Source organism: Triturus cristatus, chromosome 9, assembly GCF_964204655.1.
Source record: "Triturus cristatus chromosome 9, aTriCri1.1, whole genome shotgun sequence".
Taxonomy (NCBI): domain Eukaryota; kingdom Metazoa; phylum Chordata; class Amphibia; order Caudata; family Salamandridae; genus Triturus; species Triturus cristatus.
The window spans coordinates 169,659,979-169,674,555 of record NC_140592.1 but is presented as its reverse complement, the minus strand read 5'-3'; the positions used below and the strand labels follow the sequence as shown (position 1 = coordinate 169,674,555).

Genomic DNA, 14,577 nt, shown 5'->3' with positions numbered 1-14,577 from the left:
CTCTCAATCAATAGGCAGCTATGCACTCTGAACAAAAATCAGAGCAACATGGGGGAGGGCATCATGGCCATGGCAGGTGCTATACGTGACCTCTGTGACACCCTGAAGCACAACCAAGACGCCAGTGACAGGGCTGCCCGACGTGCAAATGCACGGCTGCACAACTACACTAAGGCCGTGAACCGCCTCTGCACCACCACCAGCAATCTGACACGTCGCAGCATTACCATGCAGCTGGAAATGTCGCACTGCTGTCAGGACACTGTAAGAGGGCTAGAACAGGTCACCAGTGCAGTGGAGCAAATGCAGACGGCCAACTCAGGTGGCATCGCTCTCATGGTCTCTGGCGAGAGTTAAAAAAACCTCAAGTAGGAGTAGCATCACACCTACATTGCCTGGAGCAAGAAGGCGCAGTTCCAGACAGGGTGCAGGACCTAGGAACACCACGGAGGGCACTCAGCCTGGAACCCAAACAGCACCAATGCGTCACCGAAGGAGGTGAACTGTTCAGTGACAATTTTGCATCAATGGGTGATGCAACCCAGCAATGCATATTGAACACTTACTTGTGAAGTACCTGCACTATGTGCATAACATGTGCTGGGTACATCAACAATGAATGCTTGAGAAGTGTGAATAAACACAGCACACATTAGAATCATTTTTTGGCTCATGTCATTATTGCTCACCTAGAAGTAGTTTTGTGTGATCTCAGTCCGTCTCTGACGTCCAGCAGCTGCCCCAACTCCTGATGCTGGTCTGCCAGGGGGAGCAGGGCAATCGTCATCCGATGTGTCTGTATTGGTCACATCAATTGTGGTGCCTTTCCTCATAGCCATGTTATGTAGCATTGCACAGCTTGGCACAATTTTACAGCAGGTCTCAGGGCTGTATTGCAGTGCACCTCCACTTTTATGCAGGCACCGGAACCGGCTCTTTAGGATTCCAAACGTACGCTCAATGACGCAGCGTGTAGATCTGTGTGCCCTGTTGTATCTCCTCTCACTTGCATTGGCTGCATCCAGATACGGGGTCAGGATTAAGTGCCGCACTGCATAGGCACTGTCACCTGCAGGGATAAACACAATAGGTAAGTCAATGTCCCCCCCCCCCCCCCCCCCCCCCCTCCAGTGATGTAGTGGATGTATGGATGTGTGCCATGTATTTACCTAGCAGGTATCCCTCCCCAAACTCTCCAGCACTCAGACGTCTGTGTATTCCACTGTGTCTAAAGATGAAAGAGTCATGTGTACTGCCAGGGTATTTGGGTACAATGTCATTGGTGATATACTTCGCATTGCACACAATCTGTATATTCAGGGAATGGTAGCATTTACGGTTTCTGTAGACATATTCAGATATTCAGTTGCTGATGGGGGTGTGATGGCCACATGGGTCCCATCGATGCAGCCAATGACGTGGGGAAACGTGCAATCTGGTAGAAGTCAAGTTTTGTTTGCTGTAATGCCTGTTGGGTGGTGGGGAAGTATATGTGATGTGATAGCCTCTGTAGCATTGCATCTAGAAAGGCATGGAAAAAGTGCGAAAGGGCACTCTGTGACACCCCGCCAACCTCCGCTATGACCCCTTGAAAACTCCCTGACACCAGGAGGTGCAGGGAGCACAGGACCTGCACATGTATGGGAATTGTTTGTGTCCTGCGTGTAGGGTGTTCCAAATAGGGTTTCAGCTCCTCAATCAGGTCCAGTATGGTCTGTGGGTGCAGCCTGTACTTGTCATGGATGTCCTCATCAGTCTGCTGGAACAGAGTGATGCGCAGCCTGAATATACGTTCCTGTCTCATTCTCCTCTGTGCAAGAGCCCGAATACGCAGCCTCCTGGCTATCACAAACAGTCCTGCCATTGTGGAAGGATCTGTTGCATTGTGGGGTGGTTTAAGTACCTTGCACCTGTTTACCACCTGCATGCACTTGGTGTTAATAGCGATTTCTTATTTAGGGAATTTCAAAATTTCGCAATTAGCGATTTTTTCATACATGTCCTTGCGATTTCTTAGTTTGCGATATCCTTTTTGCGATTTTCGCAATTTGAGAATATCGCAATTTAGGAATTCGCAAGGATATTCGCAAATTTTGGGTTTCGCAGACTAAGAACTCGCTAATTTTGCGATTTCTTAATTTGCACTGGGAATGTGTGTCATACATATGAAATAGCAATTTTTTATTCGCAAACACTGTTTTTTGCGATTCGCAGCGTTTGCGACTAAAATTTTGTTTCATACATATGCCCCCTAATGATAGAAAATAGTACTATCTTTGCTGAAAATGCTTTCTCTGGCCCTTTGGCTATAGAACCACTTCGTCTCTTGTTTCACTATGCTCTGGCCAATTCAATTACTTTATTCTTACAGCGACCTCACTGTTCACCATTATTTTGATTTGGTTTTACACTGCCTATTATTATGTTGTAATAAATATTGAAGTTCTTTGTAAGCGTATAAGAAGTTAAAAATGTTTTACTAATCGATTTCATGCATCAGAGGAACCATTTATTTTTTACTCATGATCACCTTACTATTCTCCTTTTTTAGGCCATCAATTATTTTAGGAGTGACAAATCCATTTTTTGCAAAAACACTGCAGCACTGGCCACATATAATACGAATTGGGGATGCCAAGTTGGCAGGTAAAGTAGAAGCACTTTATGTAAGAATGAATGGCAATAGTGACCATTATATTTTTCCTGAATTCTATCATTTCACCATGCTCTTTATAAAATGAATCTATCTCTTCTATTAATTTAGTTCATGAATAGCTCTTTATTTGCAAAGGGGGCTGGGGTTGTTTCAGTGACCAAATGTTTTCTTCACTTTTTATAGGTTTGAGTAGCAGGTGGGTATATACAAGAGAAATGACATTTACTCAACAGTATGAGCCTTGGCAGGGAGCTATAATTCTACTTGACCATAATGTCCATTGATGACGGAATGTTCTAAAGTAAAAATGGAAATACAGAAAAAGAAACACTGCAGAACTTCCTGATAGTCTCTTGCTTATGGGTGGGGATTTTAATTCCGTGATTTCTGGCGAGTTGGATCGTTACCCTCCCAGAGCCCTCTCTGCCGCCCAGGCGTGGCTCGGCGGGTTCTTGGACACTTTCGGTCTGGTGAACTGCTGGAGGTTGATACATCCGACACATAGTCAGTACACATTCCACTCCGGGGCCCACGGGAGTCTCTCCAGACTAGATTATTTTCTTATGCCCGCGGCCCAGACCACCCGGGTCCGGGAGGTTAAGCACCTGGCCCGGGGCATCTCCGATCATTCCCCATTGTGGCTCCTCTTCGATACCGGGATGCGATCCGCCCCCATTAACCCCTGGTACTTGCGTGACCCCAAGATTCGCAATGGTCTCATTAAGTCGCTTGATCAGTATTTTCTTGAGAATGAGGGGTCCGTCTTGTCCTCAGTGTCCTTGTGGGAGGCTTTCAAAACGGTTCTCCGAGGACATGCCCTATCCCTGATCGTTGAGGCCAAGAAAGCTAAGAACGGGGAGGTGGTTGCGTTGGAGGCTGAGATATCGGGGTTGGAGGCTGCCTTGGAGACGGGTGTCACTCGGGACGGGCTCCACGCCCTCAGCCTGAAGCAGTTTGAATATAAGTCCCTTGTTACGGATGCTGCTCGGACAATGTATAGGGAACTGCAGGGTAGACTGTATGATGCTGGGGATAAGGCGGGTAAATTGATTGCTTGGCTTGATAAGAAGGAGAGAGTGAATCGAGTGGTCCCCGTGCTTCAAACTTCGGATGGAGTAAGTGTGACTGACCCTGGTGAGATTGTGGAGTGTTTTGCTGACTACTTCCGTGCTGTGTACTCCCCGGTGTCTGATAGAGATGAGGCTGACTCTCGTCACTTGTTGAAGGATATTGCTTTGCCCTGCCTGTCGGTGGATGAGCGTGAGCAGATAGATGTCCCATTATCGGTCGACGAGACTGCTACCGCGATTCGTTCCCTTTGCTCCGGCAAGGCTATGGGCCCCAACGGACTCCCGATTGAACTTTATAAATTGCAACCGGATAAAATTGCGCCATTTCTCCGTCGTATGTTTTCGGAGTCGCTTGAACTTGGTTCTCTCCCCGATGACCAACGTCTGGCCACTATAGTCGTGATTCCTAAGGAAGGTAAGCCTCGGGACCGTTGCGCCTCGTACAGGCCTATTTCTCTGTTGAACGCCGAGCCGAAGATCCTTGCCAAGGTTCTTGCTAATCGCCTGCTTACTGTTATTTGTGATCTGGTGCATCCGGACCAATCCGGTTTTATCCCGCACCGGAATACGGCTCTTAACTTGCGGCGCCTACATGGCGTACTTGCTAGGGCGGAATATCTTTCAGAGCCGGCCATCTTGGTTTCCTTGGACGCCACGATGGCCTTTGATACGATAGAGTGGCCGTATCTTTGGGCCGCCCTGGCAAAGTTTGGCTTCGGGGCGGGATTTATTAGTTGGGTTAAACTCTTATACGCTGCTCCGTTGGCACAGGTTGTCGTAAATGGGCGGGTTTCCCAGCCTTTCGCCCTTGGGAGGGGCACTAGGCAGGGGTGTCCGTTGTCTCCCCTGCTCTTCGCTCTGGCTTTGGAACCGCTCGCTGCTTGGCTTCGCTGGGCACCGTCGATAAGAGGGATCCAGTGGGCCCCTGGCTTCGAGGATCGTGTCTCGTTGTACGCGGACGACATTCTTTTGTACCTCACCTCACCACGTAAGTCACTCAATGTGCTCTTTGACATCCTTACTTCCTTTGGCAAGAACTCTGGTCTGATCATTAACTGGTCCAAATCTTGTGTCTATGCTATATCCGGTGGCCTTCCTCTCTTGCCTTCTCGTTTTCCCATTAAGGCGTCTCACTCCGGCTTTACGTACCTGGGGTTGTACGTCTCGTTGGACCCGGCTGTCCGCTACGAGCATAATCTCCTCTCTCCACTTCGGAGATTGAGGATAGACGTGGCCCGTTGGCGTAAGCTTCCCTTGTCTCCCCTCGGTCGTGCGGCACTTTTTAAAATGATGTCTCTTCCCCGATTCCTTTACGCACTTCACAACTCCTTTGATATTATTCCGGCGGCCTACTTCCGGGAAGTGGAGAGCTTACAGAGGAGACTTGTTTGGGACGGTCGTGCACGTATTGCTCATGCAAAACTGACTCTTCCCCTGGTATGACGGGGGCATTGCGCTCCCGGACATCAGGAGGTACTATTGGGCTTCCCAGCTATCTGCTATTAACCATGCAACGTACACACCTGGTCCGAATCCGGCTTTCGAAATGGATAGATTTTTGTTGCCTGGCGGCAACTTTAACAGAGCGCTTTACTCTCGATCGGCTGGGAGGAACTTAACCGGTCCCACTAAGATTGCAGTACGCTTGTGGAAGGATGCGAATGTGGCCATGGGCTGGAATGATCGTTTGACGTGTGCAACCCCTTTGTTTGCGTCTGAAAGATTGGGAAGCCTCTGGACGACGAAAGGCTTTGAGCATTGGGACACGATTGGCATCAGCAGAGTAGGTGACCTCTGGGTGAAGGGTGCGGTTAAATCCTTTGCGGCGCTGCAGAGTGAGTACGAGTTGAGTGAGAGGGAGTTCTTTCGGTACGCTCAGGTTCGGCACGCCTTGCTCTCGGTCTTCGGGGCTGAGACTGCAGTCCCTGTGTCTTCGCCACTCGAGGACCGTATACTCGACGGTCACTTGCCCGACAGTACTATTTCCCTTATCTATAAAAAACTAATAAACAATCGGGCGGATCTCCTCGTGCGTCTGCGGGAGGCGTGGATCGGGGATGGTGTGGAACTGGACGATGAGGACTGGTAGTCTGCGCTGTCCTCCCCTAAGGAGGTGGCCATACCCGCGCGTCTCCGTCTTGTCCAGCTTAAAATTCTCCACCTTGTGTCGTTTGGTTTTGATGGGTTTTTCTGAAGACGGGCTCTGTAAGCGTGGCTGTGGGCTCAGTGCCACTTTTCTCCATGTTCTCTGGGAGTGCTGTGAGGTGGCGGAGTATTGGCGCCGGGTGCATGCTGTCATGGAATGTGTCACTGGGGTCGCTCTGTTGCCTGAGGTTCGCCGATGTTTGCTGAATGTGTGGGAGCCTAATGATTATAATGCGGCTCAGACTCGGTGGGCGGCCCTTGGGAGCATGATTGCAAAGAGGGACATCGCACAGCTTTGGGGTTCCCGGCGGCCTCCCACCGTGTCAGTATGGAAGGAGAACATGGATTGGTGCATGTGTAGAGAGAAGACTGTGTATGTGGCTCGGGGTAAGCCGGGGGTGTGGGGTAGAATCTGGGGTCAGTGGAACGCGTACCGAGGGAATATCTGCACACCCCCCCTCGTGGACACATCTGATGCTGCTTTGTCCCCCTGATCCTGAGGTTCCCGGACTATTACATTTTACCTGTGGATGGTTATGGCTCTCCCGTTGCCCCCCCCTCCCCCCTGATCATCTTCGTTGACCACCTGAGGGTGGAGTATGTATTGTGTGGTCCCCCAGCTGTGGTTAGACGCCCTTTCTCGATGGTTTCCGCCTTGTTTTTTGGTCTTATTTTTTTTTTTTTGTTTGTCTTTATAAAATTTATGTATCCTGATAACCTCTGAGGTGCACTCAGTAATTTGTTAATTCGGCTGAGCCCCAGGGGGCCTGTCGCTGCCTTGATGTTATTGAACATGTATACATTAGCGGCCGGCCCTGGTGGTTGTAGGCCCATGTTTGTATTGAGTTTTTAGGTACAATAAAGGTTTTCAAAAAAAAAAAAAAAAAAAAGAAACACTGCAGCGTTGGAGCATTTCATTATCTTCCAGTACCCATTATTTTATGTGTTCAGATATCTGCGTAAATATCCATTTCCTCAATCTAGTCAATGGAAATTATTCCAGATTCTATGCCTAAATGCATCTAATGTTGCCTGCATAGCTTCTGTGTTTAGCATAGACTTCTTGATCCCATAAAGAGTGATAGTGAGTCTAACGAGTTTGAAGAGCCATCTGCTCACTTACACTACAAAGATTATTTTCTGATGGATAACTTAACTGCAAATTCCCTGACTTTTGAATTCTATGGCGACAGACTTGAATATATTTTTCTTACAGTTGCTCCCACACACGTAGCTAGGACACACTATCCGACTCTGCAGCAACCATATCTGACCTAAGAAAGTGCTTGCACAGAGTCATATTTAGGTGCCATGGTGACTGTTTGAAAAATCTGGCTTTGGTGTGTTGCCTTCAAGCATGATTCAGAGTCATGCTACAAATGCTCTGTGATGCACCCGAAGGCCATCAGAGAGCTGAAGGTGAAGTTGCATGGCTCTGACCACAAGTAATGGTCACGCTCCAAATCTCAGGCCTGCTCTCGCTCCATGTCCCTGTCACAGTTGAGGTCCCCTTCCTCGGGTATGTTGAAACCCAGGTACAAATCTTCATGCAAACACAAGAAGCTTAGATGGGAGATTTTCCCCTCCTTGTTCCAGCTCCAGGGAGAGATTCCACACTCTAAAGGCCCGACTCTACGCAAGTTGTCTGGCTCTGAATCCATTCCACAGCTTGGAACGCGGCCCTGAATTTTAAGGGCCATCCTCGACTTGGTAGCAGGTAGAGGCCATCAAGTAGCCTATGCTGCAGCTTTTCTGTTCGAGTCCAGGTCCTCCTGGAGCTCTTTTGGAACCTATATGACGCCCAATACTGAGACTACACTGCCATGCTTCTCCTCAGACTTGTAACACGTACAACACCAGGAGGCTCCTTCCGGAGTGACAGTATGCGCTTTATAAATATCACATTACATTACATAATTGCCGCCCAAGGAATCTAACTATATGACTGCCACGTGTAGATTTGAGGAGGCCTGCTCCCCTACTCTACCCAATAAACCTCAACTGTCATCTTTCTTTATTCACTCCATACCTTTCCAATATGACTGCTTCTTTTCAGCCTTTATCACAACTCTGTACCCAGGATATTATATGGTACACTTGACACTGTTTTCAGGTTCATTCACTGATGTCCACTGGGTGGCCAGCAGACAGAATCTTATAACTGGTTGCAGGACAACCCCAAATTGTCGTACTGCTTGCACCACTCCGGTAAAACTGTTAGTTTATTGGACAACATAAACGTCAGGATTGTGCCTGACTGATTCCGTGCACATCCTCAGGATATGTTGACCTATGGTCCTTTGAGATCACAGCGCACCATCTGCACCCCTAACCTTCAGGGCAACAAATGTATGTGCAACCTTAGAGCTTGACAACCCCTCCCCTTCCCCACAAGGAAATCGTAGTAACCGATCTAGAACACTTTCGTTTGGACTCTCAAGAAATACTCAGCAAGGCATTTTAATATTTATAGAAGCATTGTGATTCTTGTATAAAATACTTGTGCTGCAATAGTCAGTAGAATGAAACAGAGTTGCATAATAAGCATTATGAGAATAGAGAAAAAGATGAACACTTCTACCATTGAGCTAGCCCATTGAATATATGCTGGCATGTAAATACTGTGTATAGTGTACTCCTACGTAGTGCTCCCTAGCCTGGTCTTGCCTAGGGTGGGTATACACATACACACACACACACACTTGAAAGAATTGAACCATACTTGCAAGAACTGTGTTATGAGTAAAATCAACAGATATCTACTGCAGCATGAAAAGATTCTTGAATTATTTGCTCAAGGAACAAACTTAAAGAAATATTGAATTTCAAACTACTTTCATGATACTCTGTATATAACCATCTTTTCAATATTTCATTTGATTCTTCAACTCCATATACCTATATAAGAGTTAATATTATGTTCCTTCGCAGTACCTTTGGCTACTGTTGTCCTTTGTCACAGTCAGGGGTATTTGAGGACTCTACGCCAGTTTCTTCAGTAGCAGGAGGCCGTATTTGGGTCAAACTCGGATCTTATACTGGACTTGCAGAACGTGGGGCTGATGATGGGAGGAGGTGTCACGTTGGTTCAGTCCTCGGGATCGGATTGTTGCTATTATGATCCACCTCTCGATCTACCCAAGCCTGGTTAGCCGTAATGGCACAGGTAAGTGGGAGGATCAAGCGAGGGAAGGAAAGGAAAGGGACAGCAGGGAGGGAGATCTGTAAAACACAAGGAACAACATTAGCGCTCTTCCGCCTTCCCTAACCTCTTTGCTCCACCCTCCTTGCTACAGGGAGAAAGAACACCGATTCAAGTGTTATACCTGTAAAGAAAAAGAACGGCCCCCATATAACCAGACCCTCTACCTCTGGCGGAGATGTTTAGGCTTTCGTTGCAATGTGTTTGGCTTCAAGGGGGGAATACATACAATAAACATGAAAGACATCATAGGGCAACATCACATAGGAATCTGCGCCTGCACAGTAATCTCGCTAATACAGTTGACACAAGGAAAACAAATGTTCTCCCCCAGAACCTACCCTGAAATAGACTCCACTCTGCCTCACAGGGATAGAGCGTAGACCGCTACTACTCGAATAACCCCTGTTAAAAATAGAGTCACAAACACAATAACAGACAGCGATACAAAACACCAAGAATGCTAGAGTTCCACCAAAGTATGAGCCTTAAACAATGTAATATCCAGGTTACAGCACCATGGATTCCCTGGGGTGCTCAAAGGTATAGTTGTTTTTTTGTATATAAGCCAAAACGAATGCTGTTCATGCCCAAAGTAACCATTGTCCCAGTTCCAGTCTCACTGAGGCTGGTACATCCATGGGTTGCCATTAGGGGTACAGTGATCGTTATTGCCCATTATACATTCGTGCCTTTTGACAGAAACCACGTAAAAGGAGCTATGCAAATTGCTCCTGAAATGAGACCAGCGGTTGTGCCCGTTAGACCAACCAAACTAGAACAGTAGCTGAGGACGGTAACCATCCCGTGTAACCATACTGGTGAAGTAAATGTCAACAAACCTCCCTTCCTCCGCACGAGCATGAAAGGTGCTCACCAACGGAGAAGGGAGTGGAAGTAGAAAGTAGGAGCAGCGGGAGAGACTGGTGCACTGCACCCTTACCAGACCTTCCGAGGTACGATGCTCCACCAAGGCCGGAAACAACGAGGTATGCCAATTCCTATGGATTCTCCGAGGACCCCCGAAGCTAGGACACTCTAATCCGCCAGGACCTTTCTAGCGTGAACAGGTCTTCTGTAGCCGGGAAGAATTTCCGACGCGCGGTCTCGCCACGCTTCCACCTTTGTGGGAGACGCGGCTGTTGACGTGCGTGCAGGAATTCTGGGAAACGTAGTTCTTAGCGGGCGCGTTGATCCTTCCCCGATTAACGCGCTCTCGCGCTTGTGCCGTGACAGGAGGAGAATGTCAATTTGTTGCCTCATCAGTAAACTGATGTTGGATTAGATTTAGTCCTCCAAAATACTGGTTATCTGGACACTAAACCGGAGACTGAATTAGCCTCTCAATTTGAGCTCTCTACAGAATTAAGCACCTTCTTCCCTATTGTAGAACGTAAGGCAGAAGAGGTGTTGGAACTTAAGTTGGCAACAGTGAAAACTAAGGCAATTTTTTTTAAAAACACGATTAATTAATTTTCTGTTTTCATCCCGTTAGTTACAACTTGTTACAATTACACACATTTATGCATCACAATAAAGTCGCAGTGCAGACTGGGCTGGGGTGATTAAGCATACAATGACATAGCATGGGCATCTAGAAGCCAGATTTTTCCACTCATGACCACGTTTGCCATATAATTTCGTCTGCGTACAATCCAAATTAGTCCATGTCCCAGAGCACTGCGGCATAACTGCTCCACAATAGAGAAGAATTGTGTATCACATGAATGCAAATAGCCCCTCCCTCCCTACCCCAACATTGCCTAGCTCCATCTACTTATGACTTATTTGTCGAGGTGTACTGCTAGCTACTCCCGGTTACACTCAAACATTCAAGATATATATATATATACTGTAAGGAACGGGGTCTGCGTGGTATATAAATCAATATTAGCGTGAACTGGGGTGGGGGCTGGGCAGCGAAGCTGCCATTAGTTCCGAGTTACAGGGCCAGGCGGTGGAGCCAGGGCCTTGAACGCTTCCAGAATACTATCCCAGTCTAGAGAGATAATCTTTTTGCGCTATCCCCGGGCTTCCTCCTGGCGGATAGCGGCGCTCTCTGCGCAACCCCATCTCACCACTTCCCCTTGCCAGCCATATAGCTGTGGGGGTGTGACAAGATTTCTACCTCATTGTGATGGAGCGTTTAGCCAGGAGCAAAGTTAAATCTATAAAGCGAAGCTGTACTTTCTGTGTCTTGGGGCGTCGTATCAGTCCTAAGAGGCAGACTGCGGGCGTGCCCAGGACAGGAATCCCCGCAGGGGTTTCAATCAGAGCAATCACCTCCGACCAATAAGGTGTGAGTACAGGGCACTGCCACAGCATGTGTAGCAAGTCAGCGTCCGCTAATTTACATCTGGGGCAGCAGTGTTGTGTGGTCGGGAATATGCGTTGCAGCCGGTGTGGAGTAAGATACGCTCTATGTAAGACCATATATTGAAGGAATTTTAACTTGGCGTTACGGGGGATTTTCTTAGGGTACTCTAGGGTTCTCCTCCAGTCTTTATCCGTCCGGTCTGTGCCAAGGTCCGTGGACCATTTATTGCGCTAGTCCGTCAGTGGGATTCTAGTGTGGGTAGTAATGCCTTTGTATGTGTTGATATGACGGCCCTCTCCCATTAGGTAGGTCATAAAGACCATTTCATGCCGAGGGGGTTCCTCTCTATGGGGGGTCCAATGTTTTTTCACATATTGCAGGACTACAGCATGTGTTAAATATAACGCGTCAGTGACTCCATGTCGTCTGACAAAGTTACCATGATCCATAAGTGTACCTTCATCAAATAGAATGCCCACTGTGGCCACACCACCCTCTGTCCAGGGAAGTAGTTGCCTTTTAGTGAGGAGGCCCTTGGGGGTATGGATGCAGATGAGTGGTGTGGTGTCAGAATAAGGAAGGTAAATGTGCGTGTAATGCGTGGATTTTCTCCAGTACATGAGCACCATGCGCAGCAATGTTGGGGCGTCAGCCGGGATCTTAGCCAGCGGTAAGAGCAGTGTATGCAGGCACCCTCGATCTATGTCAGCGGGAGTATAATCGATTTCATGTAAGTTGCGCCCTGCCAACCAGGCTCGCGTAACAGTATGCACGAAAATCCGGGGCACCTCGTCCACCATTATTGATGTCCAACTGCAGCTTGGCTAGCCCCACTCTGGGTCGGCTGTTACCCCAAATCAAGGCGGAGAGCGTAGTGTTCAGGGAATTGAGAATCGGGGTCGGGATCACAACCGGTAGGTTAGTGAAAAAGTTTAGTAGACTGGGTAGGACTACCATTTTTTAAATCACCATTCGACCCATCACTGAGAGTGGTAGAGAGGACCAGAATGCGACCTGTGAATGGAGAGATCTTATAGCCTTACCCAGGTTACCTTCTGCGAGATCCGGCGCAGTTCGGTAAACCTGTATACCGAGGTATTTGAACGTGTGTGCGGCGACAGTTAAGGAGTGGGAGCCAAACTGGATCGCCTCTGGGCGTTCCCCTTGGTGAAAAAAGAAAGCATAAGAGTTGTTATCGTTTATACTAAGGCCTGAGAGCTGTGCAAAAGAGGCGAAGATGTCCGGAATGGGTGCGAGAGAAGTTAGGTCATCAGCATACAAAATAATATCGTCCGCATACGCGGAGATTGCGCGTGTTGTCTGTCCCAGATGTATTCCTATTTACGCTGCTGATAGCTGCACCTTATGGGCCAGCGGCTCCAAGGCCAGCACAAACAGCAGTGGGGACAAAGGGCAACCTTGACTGGTGCCTTTAACAATTCGGTATTCCTGTGAGATGCGACTTCCAGTGCTAGCAGTGGGGTCTGTATACAGGAGTTTAACCCACTTCAGATAATCTGGAGGTATGCCGTATCTCTCGAGTATATGAAACATGTAGTCCCATCTGAGCGTGTCGAATGCCTGTCTCAAATCCAGTGTGACACACCCTGTGTTACCCCTTTCCATGGGGGTGGCCGCCATGACATGGTACAGTCTCCTAATATTAAGCGAAGTACTCCGCGCCGGCACAAACCCGCACTGGTCTGGGTGAATTAGCTTATGTAGATAAGGGAATAGGCGGCCAGAAAGGATCTTACTTAGTATTTTATATTCGGTTGTGAGAAGAGACAAAGTTCTGTAACCCGACAGATCTGCCGCCGAGCGTCCTGGTTTGGGGAGGGACACTACCAACGCCTGCCTAGTGGTGGGGAGCAACGATCCCGTGGCCAGCGCGGTGTTATACAAACACTCTAACTGCGGTACCAGAGAGTCTGAAAATGTAGCAAAGAATTCAGCCGGGAGGCTGTCCAGACCAATGGGCCTTGTTCCGGGGCAGGCCTTTAATAGCCGCCGTGAATTTGGTCATTGTGATGGGGCCAGAGAGAGCGTCCTGCGCCGCCTTGGCCAGTTGAGGGAACGGTACATCCGCTAACAAAAACTTCAAGTCGTCTCGGAGAATGCGCGCTAGCAGCGGGTCCGCCTTGTCGGCATTGGCGTGTTTCACGTGCGTGTAGGCGGTGTAGTCAATGTGTCTAAGTGTTTCAAGAGCTCAGCGTGTTTTATTCGGGCGTCCTGCAAGAGTGCTCCTTTAGTGTGGTCATTCACTGCATCTTGTTCAAGACTATTCAGGAAATTCTCGACTTCTTTTAAGTTGTTATGTGTTTGATGTCGCACCCCCACTGTGGTGCTAATGGCTATCCCCCTGATCCCCGTCTTAAATGCATCCCACTCCATCTGTGGAGTGGTGGTAGTTCCCGTATTCTCTGCGAAGTATTGTTCAATGACTACAGCCAGAGTCTCCCGGAAGACGAAATCCTCGAGCATTAAGGGCCACAGTTTCCAGGTGGCGACAGAGTTATTGTCGGAGAGTGTCTTGCCCAAGTGTGTTGCATGAGTCACCTGAGTCGTGATGTGGTTGGAGTAGAGGATCCCATCAATTCGGGTGTGGAGTTGGTGTGGGTGCAAGAAGAATGAGTTTTCTCTGCTGGTGGGGTACTTACAGCGCCAGACATCCCCCAGCCCTCAGCCCAGCGGCACAGTGACTCCGCCTGTCGGACAGTATTGGCACCGTCAAGAGGGGGTGTGATCTATCGATGGTAGGATCCATTACAGTGTTGTAGTCCCCACCTAGTATCCATTGACATGCAGCCCAGGGCGCCAGGACTGGGTTGAGGCTCAAGAGTTATTTATCTTGTTCGAAGTTGGGTGCGTATATGCTACCTAGAATGATCTGTGTGCCATCTAGTGTGCCCCTCACTAGGAAATATCTGCCTAATGGGTCCGCTCGTTGTTCCAGTGCTGTGAACGGGACCCCACTCCTAACCCATATGGATGCACCTCTAGCAAAGGCAGAATAAGACGTAGAAAAAACCTGCCCCCTCCATTTTTTATGGAGTTTAGCCGCCTCAGCAGCAGTCAGGTGGGACTCCTGTAGAAATACTATATGTGCACGCCGCCTATTTAATTGTGCGTGGACTCTGTCTTTTATGGACTGACCCCAGGCCCCATACATTCCAGGTGATCACAT

The 14,577-nt window shown here is 48.4% G+C and overlaps 1 protein-coding gene across 1 annotated transcript in view; it reads left to right on the top strand.

Moving 5' to 3' along the window:
* DENND6A (DENN domain containing 6A) overlaps positions 1–14,577 on the top strand; it is a 252,677-nt gene that overhangs the window by 130,752 nt on the left and 107,348 nt on the right. Inside the window, exon 12 of the mRNA XM_085624672.1 lies at positions 2,552–2,646. Coding sequence (XP_085480798.1) covers positions 2,552–2,646 — 95 coding nt within the window. The remainder of the gene's footprint in view (positions 1–2,551; positions 2,647–14,577) is intronic.